The sequence below is a fragment of the Acanthopagrus latus genome, chromosome 17 (genome assembly GCF_904848185.1).
Source record: "Acanthopagrus latus isolate v.2019 chromosome 17, fAcaLat1.1, whole genome shotgun sequence".
Classification (NCBI taxonomy): Eukaryota; Metazoa; Chordata; class Actinopteri; order Spariformes; family Sparidae; genus Acanthopagrus; species Acanthopagrus latus.
In genome coordinates, this window is record NC_051055.1 from 15672263 (window position 1) to 15693854 (window position 21592).

Consider the following 21592-nt stretch of genomic DNA (forward strand, 5'->3'; position numbering starts at 1 on the left):
TGCCCAGTGGCAGACAAAATTGTATATTGAGAACAGAAACTGAAGCAGTAAACATTTAAGCAGGTATAATGTCGTGCTTAACATTTGCTAACTAGCACTAAAAACAAAGGAACTCTTGTGCCACAAGAGTTGATGTCAGGAGATCACCAGAGGCCTGCAGGATTCATCATCTGGCAATCATGAATGTCTGAGCAAAATTTCACAGCAGTCCATCGTATACCTGTCGTGATATTTCAGTCTGGCGGTCAAAGCCTAGCTCAAAAGCTTCAGGTAAAATAAAATGTTCCTGCTGTGCTTCCTGGAGCATTTATGGCCACAGACGAGTGCAAATCTCGGACTGGATGTAGTGGACTGGATGGGTGGTGATATTAATATAAAAGCTATGGAGGGGCTGTAACAGTGTAACGTGTTTATGGGGCTGACCTCGGGTGCTGCTGGCTCTGGTGCGTGTGCGGAGGCCGGGCACCGTGGACGCCCCGCTCTCTCCGCCCTGCAGGCTGCTCTTCAGCACGGCCTTCATGTTCTCATGTTCAGCTGCATCTTCAGCATACTGGATACCCTGAGGCTGGCTCTCCTGTGCTTCTGACGGGGCACCGCCAAATTTACCGCTCTAGGGGAGGGGGGAGGACAAGGGATTACAATATCTGACATTTTACTAGCAGGAGACGGTGGAAGTCGGCACCATGCTCTGGTATTTTTAGAATAAGGAAAAAGGAAAAGCTTCAAATGTCAAACTTGTCATACAGGTTAATCTTCACCAGTGACACAGAACGTTCAGGCCTAAATAAGAACAATCAGTCATTGCAGAAACTTGGAAGTTCCACATTTAAAGTGCTGTTTATTCTGTGACACAAAGGAAAATCCTCATGACAGCAATGCAAGGGTTCAGCTCCCAGTCCCTCTGAGGTCCATTCATTTCTACCAGGAAGCAGCCGCAGCAACTCCCCCTAGTGAGAGTCACTCAACACTCCAGCTGACATCATGCGAGCGCCTTCGTTCTTTCACCTTGTCATCGCTGTCAAAGCTTCCTCATTCGTGTGAGGTCATGCACAGAAACCTGTCAATCTTGCTAATGACTTGTCCTTTGTTAATCATCGTAAACACACCAGTTATTGTTCAGACTTGGAAAAAAACACCGTCTGGTTGGATATTAGTCACAACACAAAGGTCCCATGCGATTGTTTTCACACACAGTTACCTCACTGTCATCGTCATCCTCACTCTACAGAGATGAAGGGAGTGGAAGGGGAAAAAAAAACGTGTTGTAAATACAGTATATATTAGTGTGAACGCATGGTTAAGGACATATATCTGTGGCCTAAATCTCACTTATAAGCAAATTATATCCTGTTTGACTGTACCACCAGTGCAACGCTGGCCTTTTCCCTCTGCCTTCGGCCTCAATGCGAGACTTAGCTTAGCGGTTACAGAGTCATTTTGCGTGAACAGATGAGACTTTTAATTAATTTTCTCTAACTCTCAACAAGAAAGTGAATCTGTAACATAAAAAACACATTGCAGATATGTACAAGCTCTGGAGCAGAGGGGCATGCTGCACTGAACATCTTTGTTAAGAGTGTGGTTAAGGTGTGGGCCTCGTTATTTCTCCTTCAGGGACATCCAAAGGTTTGAATTTTCACACAGTGATTGAATTAGGGTCCCTTTGAAGAGAGAGGGGCCCCTGCCAAGGCTCGCTGTGGAGTCCGCTCTGAGCAGCCGACTCCTCAGGGTTTAAGGGATTTTAATCATGCAGGGAGGTGTTTGCTCTGGCCTTTCTTAGCCTGCTGCAGCTACAGAACGGGATACACTGAAAACAACTCACTGATTGTTGTTACAGTAACCTACACATGTGAATACCGAGGAACTGTGCTGATGTCATCACAAATGCATGCCGTGTCTGTCAGAAACGTCCACGTTTGGCTCTTTAACCAGATTAAAGATATAACCAGAGTCGAGGGATCGCTCATATTGTTCATAAGTACAAACCAAACAGAGATGAGGATCAGGAAATGGAGAAAGTGTTCCGTGTGACTCGCTACTCGTGGTGAAGAGCACTTACATCTGTTATCATTTTTCCCCTGGTCTTGTTCCTCTCTCGGTGGTTGGCCCTCTTCTGTTTCTGTTGCAGCACGCGCTCTCTCGTTGTGCGATACTCCAGGGCAAATTCGCTCAGGATCTTGCTAAAGCGATGAATGCTGACCTCACGTACCGCGTATACCGGATGGCCGAGGAACAGAAGAAAGGCATGAAACCTGCAGATGTATAAAGAAACGGCACATCACTGTACAGCAGTCCTTTGGCAGAAACGAGGTTTAAACGTGCAAAAACAAAACATTACAGATGTGTAATGCCACTGACACAAGTAGAAGAAACAGTCCAGTCCAAGAATTGTTAAACCTGATCACCTTGTTTGATCCAAACATACCTGTTGATTATCCTTCGATGTACTATCTTCAGAATGATGATCCTCTCGGCACAGTCTTTGAGGAAGTCGGACATTTTTTGTTTCAACGCCGGTTTCATCTCATGTTTCGCGATGACCTTGAGGTGATCCCATGATGCTTTGCACCTTCGCTCCATCTGGGCCAGATTGTCTTGGAGCTGATCAAAGTCCACCTGACAACAGTACCACAGGAAGAGCTCACCACAGACCGCTGAGGACTCTTTTCAATGGATATTAAAAAATGTATTTGATAAGTTGATCAAAAGAAAGTCAGTCAATTAAGTCATTTTTCAAGCAAAAATGTCAAACAGTTGCTGGTTCTCGCCTCTTAAATGCGAGGACTTCCTGCTTTTCTTTGTCATTTATGATACTAAATGAATAATCTCTGGGTTTTGTACTGTTGGTTCAACAATTTTATAGACTAAATGATTAATCAATACATTCTAAAAAAAAAATAAGTCTCACTGTTGATCAAGTGTTGAATGAGCGTTTTTAAAAAGTAAACCTTGGTCAGGCGGGTGACGGCTCCTATCTCAGAGTAGAGGTCAGTGCTGTCTGGGAACTTCTCCACCACGATGGAGCAGACGTGGTGCAGCAGCGACTGCTTGTGAACCGTGTCCTTCACCTCCGGGACTTTCTCTAAGTAGCTGAGCTCAAAGCCTTTAGCCTGGAGATGAATGCACACACAGCAACAGAGTCAGAATGTGGGACGGAAACAACTGTCTGAAATTAAAAATCAAAAAGCCTGAGCTCGGGGTCCAAATTGCACCGAGTTTCCTTTTTGGCACGGTCGGAGAAAAGGGGCTCAGTGGAGTGCTTGGAATAGATATGTAGATTCATTACGCTGGTGATTATCAGAAACCACAATCTACTTCAGACCCCGACCGATTGTTCCGCTCGCCACAGCAGCTAAAGAAAAAAAAAGCCAGAACGTATCATGAAAGACATAATCCCAACAGGATCTACCTTGTTCTTCTGCCAGTTTTAAATGGCTTACTGCAAAAAAATAAAGGCGGCCATTATTTACGGGAACTACTTGTTTTGATGTTGATGACTTATGTTTTCCTTCTGCAGTTTTTGGGCCCTCATATCCCAGAGGTACACATACACACAGATGGCAAGGCCACAGAAAGTCACAAACCGAGACACAGATGCAAGTTCACTTACAAGCGGCCAGACAAACTGAAGCTTTTTTCGAGAAAACACACAATCACACAAACGCCCTCCCCGCTTCCTCTCAGACAGACAGAGCCAGGTTCAGCGGAGGCCTCGACAAGCGTTTTTACTGTAGAAGGACAGTGTCTGGTGCAGAGAGTCAGGCAGCACATTCTTCTACACATAGAGTCCACTGTTATCCTTGCCAAATAAATATGTTGGCAGGGGGAGACGGAGGAGGAGGAGGAGGAGGAGGAGCGTGGGAGGAAATGGAGGAAGTGAGTTAAAGACAGAGGGGCAGAGAAAGTGAAAAAGCAGGAGCCTCTGAGCCATATATGTCTTGAAGTCTACTCACGTTGGTGCTGTTGAGGAAGTTGCCTATTGCGAGCAACGTGGTCAAGATGTAGCGGAGTGTCTTGTTTTTCTCTAACTGGTCCATCCCTTCCTTCAAGTCCTGCAGAGGCTCGGCCACCTCCTGAAAGAGGATGAAAATGAAGCATCATTCTCATTCTGCTCTGGCGATCCCTTGATAATGTACAAAACATTTTTAAAAGGAGAACTTTTACACATTAAAGTCTTTTTACAGGTCTTTGGAAGATATGACTGACTGCATATGTAACAGGTGGTATAAAGCCTTGTAGCTCCAGTGGGTCGTCGATGTGTGAAGCTTGGTAAATGTCCTTAAGTGACCAAACTGCTGTAGCCTCTAGATCTCATTAGAGTGAGATGCTGAGACAGAGACAGGTTCGTTTCTCCCCAAAATGCCCATTTAGTGTCAGAATGTTAAGAATATTTACTTCGGTGACTACGAGGCAAAATAATCGGTCACAATGTCTGCTCATGTTCACTTCTCCCATCAAAAGGAAAAGACCCGGGACCTGTCACCACGAGACCCAGACACAGGAAATGATTCTTCAGTGCGCTGTCTTGTTTCTGAACTGTCTTCGGCATAACGTGCCAAAGTCTCTGACTAAGCTGCTGTCGCTCGAGTTGCAATGCGGTTAAGTGAGCGCCAGGTTTCGACAAGGAAGAAGAATGTGTGAGCTGAAAAGAAAAAGATGTCACCAGTCCTGTTGAAACTGTAGTGTAGTTGTTTCGGCTTATAGTTCAAATACAGTTCACATTTGGGGGAAAAAGTGTTTATTCACCAAGAGTGAAATGAGAAGATTGATACTGCTCTCTTTGATAAGTATGAGGCTAAAGCCAGCAATCGCTTATTGTCGCTTAGCACAAAGACAGAAAGACAGCTAGTCTGCCAGTATCTACAGTTACTGTGGCCCACAATCCCCCATTTTAGCGAGATCTTGATGTGTCCGTGAGTTAGTTTTGTTACCTTGTTGTTACCAGGCTGGGTACTCCCTCTTATTCCAGTCTAAGCTAAGTGGCTGTAGGTTCAATAACCATTCATAAAGACAATGTACTATTCCATTAAATGTTGTGAGAAGGCCTGTAGAGATATATCTGCATGTGATTAAAGTGGACAAAACTGGAAACGTTGTCTTGACCTTCTCAACAAGCTCATAGTCCATCTTGAATGCCCACAGCTGCAGGCGAGCAGACAGCTCTGTGATGGACGAGAGGGTGAGAAGGAACTGCTCAGCGCTGCCCAGGGGGATATCAGGGTTGACCAGCTGAGCCTCCTGGATCCTCTGCTTCTCCTCCTCTGTGGGGATCATAGTCAGGATTTTCTAGGAGAGGGAGGAGGGAACGAGAGCAGGGAAGGGAAAGGAAGAGGCTTATTGGATCATCCATCAAGTCTGTCCGAGTCGTGCCTGAGTGAAATTTTTTACATAATATGTCAGGGAGTAAATCACAGGTAGGGAGAGGAAACAAAATGATTCTGACAGTTCTAGCTCTGTTCATCTGAGATGTTTCCAAAATTTCCCACAGACATGTGGGACACCTGAACTTTCAACCTCGCTTTTGTTGTCTGGCTGAAAATATCTCCAGAGACAAAAGGTGGAGAGGAATACTCCTCGCTGCTGACAGTGAAGCTGAGGCGAACGCTCTGAAAACTGCAGGTTATATAATACTAAAGGGATACAACATTAATCATTATCTGCTGATGTGAAGTCCTTCAAAGGTCCAAGGTATGGTTTTTAAAATGAGCTGAAACTATGCACGTGGAGCTAACCTTTAATCATCGCCTTGATTAATTACAGGAGAGCACCTCAACATTGTGGGTCATCTAAACGAGTTAAATCTTGTTTTTTGGGGAGATCCATCAGTGTATTTTGGGGTGCTGAGTAAACATCATTCAAGAAATCCATGTTTATTTTGGACGCATCGAGTTCAAATGGGTTTTATTTGATGGACCTTTTTACTTTTAATACACAGAGCAAGTTTAGATACAGTTTGTGTCTTAAGGCAGAATTTCTTAAAAAAGTGCTTACCTCGATGCCTTCCTTGTTCAGTGCGTACTCATCAAAGTTGAGGATGGCGGTCTTGATGGTGCGGGGCGGAGGTAAGACAGTCAAGCCGATGTTTATAGCGTTGCTGCGTTTTGAATCCAGGACTATGATTTCTTGTCGTTTGCCATCGACAGCCGCCTTCTGTGAGAGATGCCAAGAAATCGATGTTTGAGCGCTGATATTAGATCATATATCCTGAGTAGTGGAAGCAGTACCTGGAGCTCCCACTATCATGCTCATTTTCAGGTTCAAACTTAAGATGTTGACCAGAACACTTTGTTTTAGTTTCTGTGAGCATTACTCTGTGGATTGAGCTTTTTGATACTTTTGCAGTTTTTATATAACATTTCAGACCTGCTATATCAATTAAACCAATTTAACCTGCTTTTTTAAAAAAAAAATTAAAATATGGGACATTTAATTAAAAGATGCACTAATCAACATTTGTATAGAAACACCTGACCTATGCACCTTTATCACAAAAAGAAGAGCATGTTTGATGCTATTCTCCTGTCTGATTTTCCCCTGGTGAACATATCAATATGCAACACTGAGATGTCATCTGAGAAAATGTCACCTCAGGGTGGTGCTACAGGAGGGGTCATTAAAATAAAAAACGGGAGCATGAATAAAACTACAGATTAATGAATGGACAGAGATACTGTTCATCATTTTCAGTATGTAGTGAGTAACTCATTCCTTTGAAGTGGGCCTGTGCAGAGTGGTGGCCTCTTCCCACTCACTACTAAGAAACAGGTTTTTAAATTCTTACTCCATCCTGTGCAAAATCATTGAGGTGAGACACTCAGGGTGACAGTAGTCGGGTCAGATTTAATACTAAACACACAAATTATCTTTTTTGTGACATGTTGCCAGATAGCAGGAAATCCTCAGCCATGGGAGAGAAAGCGAGGCGAATCAGGACTGCAAAACAAACTCCAAAAGTAAATAGTATTACTGCATGGTTCTACTGTAACAGCAATAAAAACACTAAGTTACCTTTGTGACAGGCAGCTCCTTGGATTTGGACTCGAACAGCTGCTCCATCTTGGATGTGTCCAGTTTAATCGGCTCCAGTTTGGACCAGAGGGACTCCTTACAGAATTTATGGCTCTTACACTGCCAGTCCGTGGGACGCACCTCATTCCAGAACAGACGGATGGTCTTCTTCTTCTTCTGGAAGAGAGGCGCCTCCCCACGACTCAGCTGAGGGGACGGCGGAGGGATGGGGGGCATGAACGGTGGAGGCGGGGGCATCATTTTGCCAAGCAGGGGCGGAGGAGGAGGGCACCCGAACAGGGGCGGAGGTGGTGGCAGGGCAGTGCTGCATGGCGGAGGAGGAGGTGGTGGAATCAGGTCACTTGACCCCATCATACTGTCCATATCTAAAATGTCCATGTCGTCCTCGTCCTTCAGGTCTGTGAAGTCCATCTCTTTGATCCGCAGCTCCCTGGGCGCGGCCATCAGCTGATCCCAGATATGGTCCGACTCTTTCTTAGGCGGCGACGACGATGTGCCAGCGGTTGATGATTTGTCGCTCTGCTGCTGCTGCTGCTGCTGCTGCTCTTTTAAGGCCTCTATCTCAGCTGGAGACGTCAGGCCTTTGACCAAGTCCCCAAACTTCTCTGCCACGGCTCGTACACTGCCCTGGTTGTCGAGATGTCCCACCTCCATTTTTTTCACATTTTCTTCCCTGGCCTGTCTGTGGGCCTCCAGTGTGGAGATCCTGCTGGCCAAGCTCGCCACGGAGGAGTCACCGACCTCCGCGTCCTTCTCACATTTGCACGTTTCTTTCTCCGTTTCTGCTACATTCCCTTCATCGCCGCTGGTTGGCTTCTGAGAGTAGAGCATGTCCAGCATGAAGCGCTTGCTGTTGAGTATTTTGTTGCACTGGTCATTCACATCTGTGTCTTTAATGCACGGGGTCCACTGGCCTGTTGACACGCAAACGATTTAGATATCACAAGGAACGTACCAAGTTGATTAGCAAAATAAGTGAGTAAAATTAGCATCAGTCATACCTGCTTCGATGTCGTTGGTGACTTTCTCCTCCCGCTCCTCCCTCTCCAGAGTGCTACTCGTGGAGGAGATGCTGGATGCGGAGCAGTTGTCCTTTTCATTCACTTCCTCGTTCTGTCTCTCCTTCTCACTCAGCAGTACACTGTCTTCTACATCCCTTTCCATCGGCTGCTCCTCCTCTAACTCGACATTCACCTCCGCATCGGGCTCTCCCACCTCTGACACGTCTCCTACCTTCACTTCTTCTACCTGCTCCTCTACCACTGCCTCATCCGTGCACTGCCTCTGCTCCTCAAGCTCTCTCTTCTCCTCTTTCTCCATAGCCGACTGTTCGTCTGACACCGGCTCCGCCACCACATTCTCCTCAGACTGAGCCTCAACAACGTCCTCTGTCTCTGCAGGCGGCTCTATTTGAGTCTGCTGCTCGTCTGGCTCGGAAGGAGGCGTGGGGGAAGGTTCTGATACTGTTAATTCTGGCGCTGGACTTTTGGTCCTGGTCTGTGGGTCAAGGTTTGGCTCTGGGATGTCAACTGTTCCTGGAACATTGGAAGATGAAAGCAAAACATTGCGAAGAAAAAAATGTTACTTTAAGTACTTCAGTTATGTGTCTATATATTATCTGATAGACTTCAGAAACATTCTTTGTTTATAATTAAAACAGCTTGAAATTGCTTCCTGACAGACCATAATTGCGCTGAGAGACTGTCTAAACTCAATGTACATTTCCAGACTATAGAAGTAACTCACAAAGCAATGATAATATTCTGTTACCACGGCCCTGAACATAACTGTAAAAAACAATGTGAGGGGCTGAGTGTTACTTTTTGTTTTATCTTACTTTTAGTAGTTGCCAAAGACATCTATCTATCAGATATCTGCCAAAAGATAAGATTAGAGCGACGCTATTTAATCAGAATGTCATTCAAGCCATTTCAAAAGTAGGACAATGCGATGATTATGCATGCGCCTCTTTGGACACACTCAAAATGTTTTCTTTCCTACAATATCCCTGTTTCACTTACTGATTTTGACACTTATTCCTTGAGTCAAGCAGTTATTTTCAATAACTCCTTTCAACAGAAGAGCAGCCGAATCTAATTTCAGTCCAGTAATCACCCATGAAATGTTAATGCTAAGCCCAGTGTGTGTGTGTGACAGGTGGACTGTCAGCCGGTATTGTCTCTGCCAGCTCTCTAAGCCGATGTTACACTCCATTCATGCTTATATCACTCTCAAACTAATGGTGAATAAATGGTTGGCAAACACAGTTTACCTGACGTCTGCTGTGCAGCGGCGGCGGCGTCTTCCTGTGAGATAATGGATGAAGGTGTGGTGCAGCGGGATGCTGTGCGGCTGGCAGGGTTGGAACTCAAACACAAAGTGATCTCTGTTCGTCCTCTCGCCGGCACTCTGGGACGCTCTCGCTCGAACTCCTCAGCAGCGAGCCTCTCCACAGCCTTGTACCTGCAGAGACAGAACGCAGCTTTGAGACATCTGCAAGCTGCGGTTTGGGTGCATCCTGATCTGCTACTACGTACATCACTGTTTAAGCTCCAGGTATTAGGGGCTCCAATATTTAGCAGTTTACTTATTACTGCATTTTGATACGATTGCCAATAAAATGAATTAATTTAATTAACTTGGCTCTGACGTAGAATGCAATCAGCGAAGCACCTACAAAGACTATATTATAAAAGTAATGTGTGGGAATAAAAAGTACAATATTTGCCTCCAGGATGAAGTGCTGTGAACATATAAATTAGCAGAAAATGGAAATACTCAAGTAAAGTTCCTAAAAATTGCACCTCGGTACTTGAGTAAACATCTTTAGTTACCTCTGTTTAATTCCTGGGTAATTATTAGAAAATTAAAAATTATGGCAAATTACATACTTCTTTTGATAAAGTGTGGTTTAGCATTCCTGATCTCAGTTCACAAGTTCTTTAAAACTCAGAGATGCATGCTATAGTTCACAGGGGTGGAAAAACTGAGGGCATGAGAGCGATAGAGCTATAATTTATGTTGAGTACACACACACTTTCACAGAGACACGGTCAGAGGGAGATAACCAGAGCACATCTGTGCCGAAACACAATTACACACTTGTCCTGTTAACTTTGGAACGTCTTAATGGTGAGCAGGCCTAAAGGGGCTCCGACACCTATAATTCAGCCCGAGGCCGCGTGCATCTGACTTTACATCTGCTACCTATTCTAACGCAGATTTTTGTTAGTTGTTTGATCTTTCTTCACAACTGCAGCATTATTGTGGATCCATGTGAATTCAAATGAAGTAAACTCACCTTTCCTCTCTGGCTTGTCGTGCTTCTTCCCTCTTGTCTACAGAATCTCGACTGAGACAAGAAGACAGAAACAGAGTGACAAAGAGGTAATTTAGGACCTGTAGTCATAAGTATGCATGGATTCATCTGATGGTTGCTTAACAGAAAATGCAATGAAATGTGCAAATAAAGCAAACAGAGCATCATTAGAAGCTAGGACCAAACAATTACACAGAACGTATACTGTCACAGATCTAATGATCCTCATAAAGAAAGTCAGCTCAACTATTATCAGACTCATGGGAGATTTTTGAATATCTCTCAAGTCAAGACAGGAGCAACTTGTGAGCAACCTCTAAAAATGACCTGTAAAGCTGCCTTCTGGACGGAGCAAAGAATATATTCTCTCTGACATGAAGTCTTGCAGCGTTTTGTCTGATTGGTAAGACGAGACTCACTTAAAGCGGTTCCTCTCTTCTCTTTCGATTCTCTGCAGACGTTCTTCTCTTTCCAGGCGCCTCCTCTCTCTCTCTGCAGCCAGAGACTCCTGATGCTGTCTGTAGGATGAAGTCAGCAAGCCTCCCAACGCAGGTCTACACGCCAAAGAGGAAGAGCAAATGTGATAACATTATCAGGATGTATAAACTGAGGAATTTGTACATTTGTTCAAACAGGCGCTTCGCAGAGGGGATGAGTTATAGTTCATCCACCGTATCCACACAAAGTTCTGCATGAGCTGTGGAAAGCGCTGCGGTGCCGACCTGTCAACCAGTTTGGAGTCTGGTGCGGAGGTTGCTGAACTAGTGAAGCGATGGACGGGTGATGTAGGGGCCTGGTGCCTGCCAGGGTACGGCGTGCCATTGGCACTGATTCTGTGAAAAGAAGAGAAAAATAAGTGCTTTGTTCTCTCTGGAGACATATTTCCACTGACAGACAGGGAAGAAGGATGAACATCACTTCAAGAATCTGTGAAGCGATGCGAGGTGAATTCCAATGTCATACTGTTGGACAGTTGATACTGAGATATTACTGTGCTGAGTAAAAGAACAGTACACTTAAGCACTTCTTATTAGGCATCTGAACATGGCATGCCATCAAACTCTGAAGGGTGCCTGCAGGTGCATTGCTCATGTCGGAACACGGATACAGTCTTTCATTAACTGACCTCTTCACCAGGCCGGCTCTCTTCTCTCAGAGGCTTTGCAACTGCTGTGTTAAACCTGACAGCAAGTCATGCACAGCTTGTCCGAGAACAGTTGCACAACACCTCGCCGTGTCAATAAAACTAGTTAACAAAGATGATGTAATCAGTCGCTGGGAACATGGTGGCGTTCAGCTGTGAGTGCTGTGCTCGTGTTCAACAACATAACTCTGCCTGCCTGAAACTATTAATGTGTAGTCCAAAAAAACACTGATCAAACAGCTCTGATTCCAAAAGACTTCAGACTTATTTACAAGTCAGAGGTGGGAAATAAAGTATTTCTCCTTCAGGTATCTGTACTTGAGGGAAAATATGGATTATTTACCAACCCCAAAATGTTGGTATTTGAATTCCTGGGATTGGAATGAGACTCAACAATCAGCTGTCTTTTTCTGAAACAGCTTGGACAAATCCTGCCCAACTTAAGCAGTCTTTGAATTGCAATGATATGATTGTGACTAGTTTTATACTTTGAGTTTATTTAAGAGCCTGCACTTTCTTACTTTCTCATGAGTAGAGAAGTTGTATCAGTATTTTTACTTTAACCAGTAGAAGTCTATATTCACGCAAGTATCTGAACTTCTACTTGAGTGAAGACTGAGTGTACTTTCACCACCTCTGTTGCAAATGAACTGTGTTGATGGACAATGGTTCTATCAAGTGTCCCCCCACCCAATTGCTTTTACCAAATTGTTGTTTCCCTGTAATATATTGTTTTTGTACTGTTTTCAGCGTAGTATGTATAAAAAAAGGGAATTACCACATTCTGTTTTATGATTTTTTTTTACACAGCGTCCAAACTCATTAATTAAAAGGGTTTGTGCATCTCATCCCCGCACACTCTTGTTACACTTGACCTGGCCTTACCTTTCAGCCCAGCAGGGCTTTCTAGCAGAGTAAGATGTAGGAGAGTTGTTTATGTCTGTCTGAAGACTGAAGATGGAAGTGAGAAGAAAAGAGATTAAGAGACAGGTAGGTCACTCCAAAGATTAAATAACCAAACGTTAGTCACACAAACAAGAAAGTGAGGCAGCAGTCGGAGGTAGGAGGGCTGCAAGCACACAAAAACAGAGCCGACAGGGACGAGACAATGTCTAAGCCTATCTTACTGATTCAGCTATAAAACCACTGTAAACTGAAAAAAAATAAAACTGTTATAAAGTCTCTCTAAAGCAGGGAATCATTAAGCTTAGATGGAATCAAGAGAACAGATCTCTCAACTAAGGGGCAGTGACCGTGACTCATGCCAATACTTTGAATTCCTTAAAGCTTTGAATCCATTTACTGACTTGTCTTCGGTTAACTGTGGTGGAGCGCCACAATGGAAGACAGATGACTAGTCAACGTTCTGCAAAATTAAGTTTTCTAGCAACCGAGAAAAAGAAGTAATTATAAAGTGTCCTTTTACTGGTGCATCTTTAGAGAACAACATAAACCGCATCTGATGGGGCAACACAGGCAGCTATGATCAGGACAACATTTTTATGGACGAAGAAGGCAGAGTGGAACTAAACTACAGGTAAGCTCATTGGACACAATTAAGAAGAACGATTTGAAGAAAATTTAAAGATGTTTTACATTTTAGAGGAAACTATATCTGCTTTCACTGTTATGATGCTTGTAGGTGTCGTTGCTGAGAGTACAGTGAGCTACAAAGACAAAGACACCAGTGATGGGGAGGACGTTGTGTTTACACGATGTGAGGCGTAACAAGGGTTGATGAACTGAAGCTCCTGTCCTTCTACCTGTGGGGCCTTTTTTCTCTCCTGGCCCTTCTCACTCTCCCTCACCTGGCTCTGGATCAAATAATTGGACAGAGGGGAGGGAATTGGGGTTGAGGCTGGGGTGGACTGACACTGAGGGCGTGCAAAGCCTGGCACTCGACTCAGAACAATGGGGGAAGACACAGTCGGGTGGGCCGGGGAGGAACGCACCAAGGACTAAGGGTCCTCTTTTTAGGTGCGACGGACACAGGAGAAGACGACCTGGCCTTGACGCCGACATATTTTCTCTGCCCTTCGGGGTCACTGGCTTTAGGGAGGATGTTGGCCATACACTTTAAGTTCAGACACATGCTAGGGGTGTCTGCTACAGCTGGAGCCACACTAGGATGACAAAATACAAGAGAGTCCAACGGGAATGAGGAAAATTACCAATCTACATGAGGAAAACAATGGGGAAACTGCTCGGGAAACCCTAAATGGCCTAAAAATACCTTTGAGCGCCCTGACTAGAGGACTCAGTGACTGGATGACTTTCATCATCTGCCTCTTCCTCGTCCTCATCCTCCTCCTCCTCCTCTTCCTCCTCCTGCTCATCCTCCTCTCCCTCCTCCTCCTCCTCCTCTTCTTCCTCTTCCTCTTCTCTGTGGTGAGAGGAGGGGTCGAGGGGATTGAGAGAGAAAAGGGAGGATGTAGGCAGGCGAGAGGGAAGACACATTGGACAAAGACGGTATGAAAACACAGCGTGCGACAAGCCAGTAGAGAGACAACATACAGAAATGCCAAACACTAGAAACAAGCTGGCAGAAGAAGAATAAATGTAGAGACAAGAGTTAGTAGGTTTTGACGACAAAATGTAAGAAATGGGTAAGCACAGGCAACAGAAACAGCTGTATATCTATGGCAACGTTAATACGTTAATACATAATTAACAAAAAAATTGATGAGAACAAGATTCACTTCAATAACAAGCGTTAGGAGATGTCTTGTGTGTTTGAACTGATGGTCTGGAATACATCGTCACACATGAGTCTGTGGCAGTGGGCTATTTGGATCCCTCCTGGTTGTCTGGGTTTCATTAAACAATATGGAAAACGGTGGACTTCAAAGGCGGCTTGGATTTCCTGTGCTGAACTGGAAGAGGCTAGTCTGGTATCATATGACCTGCTGGACTGAATTTAGGTACACCTAAAAACCTGAGCGCTACCAGGAATATGGGTGCATGTGCTACTTAGGATAAGCTTGTTATTAATCAGAGGAGATTGAATCACGTTGAACCAGCAGAGACGGTAAACAGTAGTGATCTAAAAAAGACAAAAACTGAGGCATCAAATCAAGCCCAGTTTTTGCCTTCTGCTGTATGACCTATAATACAAAATGGAATAATTGTCAGAAAGTTTTTCTGGCACGTTTATAGGGAACAGCCCGAGCTACCGTGCAATTAAATACGATGGCAAATTTGCCTTTTGCTGGAATCAGTTGTGGTTTCTCTTGAGTTTCTCCTCTTGAGTTTGTCACAAAGGTTTGTCGTATATAACACAGATGGCACTGCAGAGTTTAGCAGTGAAAGAAGCATGGGACGGAGCGCAGATAGCTCATATCATGTGTTTACAGAAGCTTCCTATTTCCATCGGCGGCAGGAGAATGTCTTTGACAGTGGGAAAATTAATTTAAATGTCACTTTCCAGCACCAGTCTCCTTTTTGCCTTTCTTTAAATTACTATATAATTAAATTTTCTGCTTTGACTCGAGACAGAATGGACTGATCTCCCCAAGACTGAAATACGATACAACACTTGCAGTCAAGCTGTTTCCTGTGAATCAGACAAATGCTCCACGGACTCGAGAATAATTGTGATTCCATTTCAGTTGGAGCTATCTCTCAGGGTTTAAAATATATACAAGATCAAAACAAACCCTCCTGGCTGAACCTTTTAAAACCAGGATCAGACCAAGTTCAGGCTAAAATCGGAGCAAAGATAAAGTTTCTTCTTTTGATTGTCTTCCACTTTTCCGTTACTCGTCCCTCTGCCTCACCTTTCACTGATGTCTTCAACGCGTTGGCCACCAAAGGGCAGGAAGCTGTTTGTGTATGTGTGAGGGCTGCTGGGTGATGCTGGGGCTGACGCGTGGCCTCTGCTGTTCTGGAGTGAATGTCTGCGGCTGCGTCTCCTCTCCAAGCCACGCCTCTCATTGGTGCCGCCGACACTGGCCCTTCGGCGGTCCTTGCGGGCACTCGGCGGCAGCTGCGTTTCATCATCTCCGTCCTCGTGGCGGAGAGTCATCTAGATTGAAGGCATCACAGAGAAAAACTGAATAAATAACATGTTAATGTGTTCAATTTTGGAAACAATGTCCCATTAACACGACATAACGACTAGTTGTTATATTTGTGGTGCTGACGTGTAGTTCCTGACCTCATACATGTTGAACTGCTCTACGAGGTCGAGGTCCGTGCCCTTCCTGCTCAGGTGTCTCTGGGCCATGGCCTCAATGCCCTGCTCCTCCAGACAGTCTACCATGTCATAGTACGAGTCCTGGTCTGGGAGGCCTGCCAGAGTCTGAAACACATTCAATCAAAAAGCACGATAAGAGTTCGACCTTGTCACTGCTATACTTTAAGTTGACTGTGAGACGAAAGACAATAAACAAGTCCAGTAAAGAGAGAAAGAAAGGGAGTAAAATTGTAAAGTTGTTTTCTGTAAACCTTGCATTGAACTGTAATCTGTAACCAGATATACTCTCTAAATAAACTTTAACCTGTACTATTTAATGCACCTGTCTGTATTTTGACTACAGTGTAATTAGATGAAATGTTCTGTGTGCACAGTAAAAAAACAGGACAAGTTCATTATATAAATGATACTGTACAGACTCTTTTGTTGTAGCTGCTGTAAACTACAGCGGTGGTTCAGATTGCACTGGCGTCCTTTAGACAGCTTGACAGTCCTCACATTAACACACTTTTTCCTTATCCAGGTAAAAACCTGATTACATTTTAACACAATGTTTAAATGAGATTTGACAGACAGATGGAAGAAAATCCTATAAAGCAGCAGTGCAGATGAGAGGTTAATAAAATTGACCTTATTGATGAGTGTCATCGCATACACCAGCAGTTCTGTATCCACTCCATCCTTCTCGTCCAGGATCTCCATAACGTTCGACCATAACTTTGTGCCTGCAGCGGCGAAGGACATGCAAACACATTGCGTATCATGAGACAACTGCAAAAACACAGACACAAACACATCTACCTCTATTTTTTAACACAGATACAATTAATAATTAAATCTTAACCATCTGCTCATTTTAAGGCATAAAAAAGCTGATGCAACCTTGCAGCTCCACCAGGGTGAAGGAATTAAAAAAAAAACAACAAATCAAATTGCTTTGTCATCTCATGGCTCCAGCAGGAGAAATGCAGTCATAGCAGTCTTCCTCTAGAAAAGCAGTGGTGGAAAAAAATGGAGCAGGGGCGACCTGATCACCAATGAGACAGAAGCAGCCCTGTGTCTGAGCCACAAGGCTGAAGTCCATCTCCTTCTCATCAGGAGACTGAGGATCAGGTTTAGTCTTCTTATGCAACAGCAAGAGTGATGGGATGAGACATAACTGAGACAGAGGGATACCTGAGCCCTGCACGCTGACGCTCAGCCCCCTGTTGTACACTGCAGTACACTGTGGAGCCTTTTAGAGCGGCAGGTAACTGAACCCCCGCGGCAGACAGGAGTTACAGTCTCACTCAATAAGCCTGGTAGCATGCACGGCCAGGGAGCTGCTCGGGACAACCGATCTGACTACTGTGTAACGGGAGGCTGTGGTCCGCGGTCAGCTGAGCGGCACTAAAGCCACCGTGGACGGCTCGATTTGCGGAACTGAAGGAAAAATTGACCCAAATGGGAAATACAATAGAATCATAAATGCTATATAAGCCGCAACGAATGGTCAATTTATCAATTAGTCGCTTGAAAAAAAGGTTAGTTGCCAACTGTTTTGATTACTGATGATTAACTTAAGTCATTTAAATCATTTTTCAAGCAAAAATGTCAAATATCTGCTGGTTTCAGCTTCTCAAATGTGAGGATTTACTGCTTTTCATTTTCCTTTAGAACAGAAATGAAGAGTCTTTGAGTTTTGGACTATTCATTGGACAAAAGAAGCCAGCTGAAAACAAGGAACTTTTTTTTCTATTTACATTTTATGGACTGAAATAAATCGTCTTAGTAATTTTGTGGTGACAACAGACTGAAAACAGTCACTGTCCTGACAGTGCATTACACGTACCATTTCTTTCTCCCTGCTATCTAACCTGCTGTCTGGTTAGCCTGGGCTCTTACCTCTTTTAGCATCCACCACATTCACGGCCTTTATGAGCAGGGCGGCATTAGACTCTGTGTACTCCACAAACACCAGCAGCAGCTTCAGGGCTGTCTTCACCACCAGACGGAACTAAACAAGTAGAAAAACACAGTTAACACAGAAATAACAATGTGGCACAGGCCCCTCAATCCCAGCACAATCCATTAATTTTAACTTTAAACTTCATGTCTCCGTTCAGACACGTGGATCATCATGACACAAATTACTATATGTGCCAGCCACTTGAACTTCCAACTATCAAATGGCATCAGGTTGTTGTATAAAAGCTTTTCCTGTCTGAGCCGTCTTGAGTGGTTTGATAAGAACCTTGTGCAATAAATAGATACTAAACAGCTCATGGGAACATACTGTTCTGTCCTCAAACAGTGTGACAACAATGAGAATAAAATAACACTAGGTTAAAACAAACAGCGAAAAGTGTCTTAAAATATTGAAGCAGCTGACTAAGAGTCAATATTTGCACCCCACAAAAATGTGAAAATGCGAGCGACAACTAACTGAGAGGGGAGTGATCAGCCTGATATACAGCAAACCTGTCAAAGTTAATTTGCTCAGGAGTGAATATCTAGATTATGTCAGTAGTGACAAAACCATAAGACTTAATTAAACACTTTTGAACAGCTGCCACATCAGCACTAAGACCGGACAAGTAACCCCAATGATCATAGTCAAAACAACTACCGGTGATGGAAATTTGCCACATGAAATGCCTGGGAAGACAGGATTTTGATTAAGAAAAAAAAAAGTATTTAGTGAGTATATGAAGTGCCCCCATCTGCCTTAACATTTTCTTTACATGACATAATCTGGCCACTAGAGGGCCGAGGTGACCACAGTGACAGGGGTGTTTTCAAGCATCTGATTAGTTCACCTCTGACAGAGCACAGATGGGGGTCGTCGTGTCGATTTTACAGTACATCTACTGTGCAGGCTGTGGTGAAAATTTAACGTTGGCAATCTTTACCTTGGACCCGACCAGGGTGTAAAGCCACTGGACAGTTTCATTGTGAGATATGAGGCCGTTCATCCCGTCCACGTACAGCATTATCTGACCGAGGGCTGGAGAGACGCAGAGGGAGAAGGAGACAAAGCAAAAGATGTGGTTTGAATAATCATCTGCCAGTTTAGCTGTGTTTTCTTCTCCTTGTCTTGGCTCTAAATGTCTGTTTTAAACACTGATCATGAATCTCAATGAAAAGCAGGTGAAACTTGCAATGTCTTCCCTAGTTGTCTTTTTAAAGACCTATAAAATGCCCCTTTGTCTGCATTTGTGTAATTGACAATTCATAATTCAAATATGACATTTTTCGAACAGATCACTAAGGTAATACTCCTAGTGTACGCAAACATATTGACTCCTATTAGTCTGTAAACAGGACCTTGTTATAGGTATTCAAATAATTACACCTGTGTCAATTATATATGCGGGTAAAAATACACACACACACACACAATCATTTGTTTTGTTAGTGAAAGGTGTTAATGACATTCCGCGACCCATCATGATTATATATATATATATATATATATATATATATATATATATATATATAAATTAGAAAATTAATTATATATATATATAAAAATTAGAAAATTTATATATATATATATTAATTTTCTAATTTTTATATATATATATATTAATTTTCTAAAAAGAAAAACAGCTCTCGTCCACTCGCTCCTCGAGTCAGTGGACACAACTGCAGGGAAAAATACTTGAGCAGAGTGTCTCAGTGGATGCTGACATGGCTTCCATCTGTAACAGGATACATAAATAAGAGCATAATAAGAGCCAAGGGATCTCAATGGGGGGGGGGGGGAGTAAAAGTGTGGGGCTTCTGTTAAAGAAGGAGATGGGGGGGAGGGAGACAAATGCCGCTGGTCAGCAGTGGAACAGACAAAAGCACCCTTTAAATGTGTTAGTTAGTTTCAGTGGTTGTCCAATGCATTCACACAGAGGACGGCAGCAACAGGATGAGCTCAGCTTGAACCCACAGCAACTTCAGGTGATCCATTAGCTGACACAGGAAAAAAAAAGCTGAAGCATAAACATGTGATCACATCGAAAGTGGAACATTTTTGGAAGGATTGTTTGACTTTTTCTTGGCAGAGGCTGTGGTCGTGTGTGTGTGTGTGTGTGTGTGTGTGTGTGTGTGTGTGTGTGTGTGTGTGTGTGTGGGGGGGGGGGGGGGGGGGGGGAATACAATACCTTGTGAGACTTTTGGGAAAAAAAGTCATGAAATTCCTGTCTTTTTTAAACATGACAAAAGGTGCACTTGCACTGATCCGAGTTCAGAGATGAATGACCAGCTGGAGAAACTAGCAAAAGCTGACATACCAGCTGGTTTGAATTGTTAAAAATCTAGTAAGAAACAACACAAAAAGAAGGCGGAGTTCAATCTCTAACCAACAACTAGATACAAGCCTTAAACAGACCTATCGAGAGCTCCATAAAACATCTTCTTCTAACATGTTTTGATGAGAGGCTGCAGCCTCTGTCATATATTTTCCGCCCCTCTTCTCTGGAGGGGCATGAAAATTGTGAATATGCTGTAGATAAGCCAAAATTCCCAGGTGCAGCTGCTGTGTGTGCATGGTGCGTGAGAGTGTGTGGGCGGACGCATGAGTGCATGAGTGCACGTGTGTGTGTGTGTGTGTGTGTGTGTCTGCAGGAGCAGCAGCAGCAGCGGCAGTTCATCTTTTATCAATGAGGGTTAATTACTCACAACATGTCAGGCAAGAGAATTCCTGACAGTCCTCTCCTGCTGCGAGCTCAGAGCAGTGTGTCACAGCAGTTGGCGGTGGTGCGGACAATATGGCGAATCAAAGCGGACCACATCAGAGCGTGTTTATGAAAACATGATTAACCCTCTCAGTCAGCGCGAGGCCAGAGTGTCACCCTCTCCTGCAGCCCCCCACCACACACACACTTTGTATGGGAGACCACTGCTGACAGATGAGTGACAGCAGTAATGACATGACACACAGCTGGTCGACTGAGTCCGGCGTGGATTCCTAAACCATGTACACAAAATATCTCAGTAGCGTGTAAAAAGTGGCCGAAATTAGTTTTCACAGCAGTTCTTCGTAGGAGGCAAGGTCATTAAAAGTATTAATACTTAATACTTTTTTGATGTAATCTCTATGAATTAGTCGCTTGTCCCTGAAAATACTGAAGCTTAAAAAAATAATAAATTACCATCACATTTTCAGCCAAAGACTCTACCAGCACTGTGTGCAGTTTGTTTGTAAAATAAATGAAATGATTCTATTTTGTGTGTCTTAGATTTTTACACCTTAAAGCAACACTATGTGGAAATTGGCTTTTTGTGTGATGTGGCGCCCCCCACTGTTTATAAGTGCAACACCACTGTGGTAAATACAAATCCCTGGTCTGTTACAATTCAGATGTAATGTGGGTGCTAATCAAAACTCATTACGTCATATATGTTAAAAACTTGTATTTTGAAGTAAACACATATGTAACGCTGTGATCCTGCCCTCTCAGGTCACGGAGTGCAGAAACAAGTGACAGGGGGCAGAGTGGCTGAGACAGAGACACCATTCTATTACAAGACACTGTATCATCAAAATAAATTTAAGACTGTAATCATAAGGTGAAAAAGTTACAGAATATTGCTTTAATACCCAGACTCAAACAGCTATAACTTTTACTGGATGACTAATGGGCCGCACACGTTTGGTCGGCAATGTCCGCCCACACACTCTCACGCACCATGGGTATCATCACCGCACAGACTTTTATCTCCTGTGTGCACCTGTGCAAAGTATCTGTTAAGGCTTTGAGGAATGTCCATTGAAAGCAGGGGGTGAGAAAAGATAGGTGGCCTTAACGAGGCTTTTAAAAGTGTCATTACATAACGTGAAGGTCCAGCTGCTGACAGATGAGATCTTACCGACTGTTCACTAAAGTCAACTGAGAAATTGAACCACTTTTAGATCATTTTGGTGTGTTGT

At 43.8% G+C, this 21592-nt stretch overlaps 1 protein-coding gene across 3 annotated transcripts in view; it reads right to left on the reverse strand.

The window, feature by feature from the left end:
- fhod3b (formin homology 2 domain containing 3b) overlaps window positions 1-21592 on the reverse strand; it is a 94481-nt gene that overhangs the window by 3084 nt on the left and 69805 nt on the right. The window contains exons 6-25 of one of the 3 annotated variants that reach the window (XM_037075444.1): window positions 18579-18673; window positions 17572-17683; window positions 16318-16412; window positions 15649-15792; window positions 15269-15516; window positions 12378-12443; window positions 11071-11181; window positions 10768-10902; window positions 10331-10381; window positions 9302-9492; window positions 8031-8564; window positions 7009-7943; window positions 5992-6150; window positions 5104-5286; window positions 3954-4073; window positions 2949-3110; window positions 2426-2616; window positions 2060-2252; window positions 1199-1222; window positions 424-610 (exon numbers count right to left, since the gene is read on the reverse strand). In XM_037075444.1, the coding sequence (XP_036931339.1) occupies window positions 424-610; window positions 1199-1222; window positions 2060-2252; window positions 2426-2616; window positions 2949-3110; window positions 3954-4073; window positions 5104-5286; window positions 5992-6150; window positions 7009-7943; window positions 8031-8564; window positions 9302-9492; window positions 10331-10381; window positions 10768-10902; window positions 11071-11181; window positions 12378-12443; window positions 15269-15516; window positions 15649-15792; window positions 16318-16412; window positions 17572-17683; window positions 18579-18673 (3936 nt within the window). The remainder of the gene's footprint in view (window positions 1-423; window positions 611-1198; window positions 1223-2059; window positions 2253-2425; window positions 2617-2948; window positions 3111-3953; window positions 4074-5103; window positions 5287-5991; window positions 6151-7008; window positions 7944-8030; window positions 8565-9301; window positions 9493-10330; window positions 10382-10767; window positions 10903-11070; window positions 11182-12377; window positions 12444-15268; window positions 15517-15648; window positions 15793-16317; window positions 16413-17571; window positions 17684-18578; window positions 18674-21592) is intronic. The other 2 variants (XM_037075446.1, XM_037075445.1) reach the window with 2 other exon arrangements.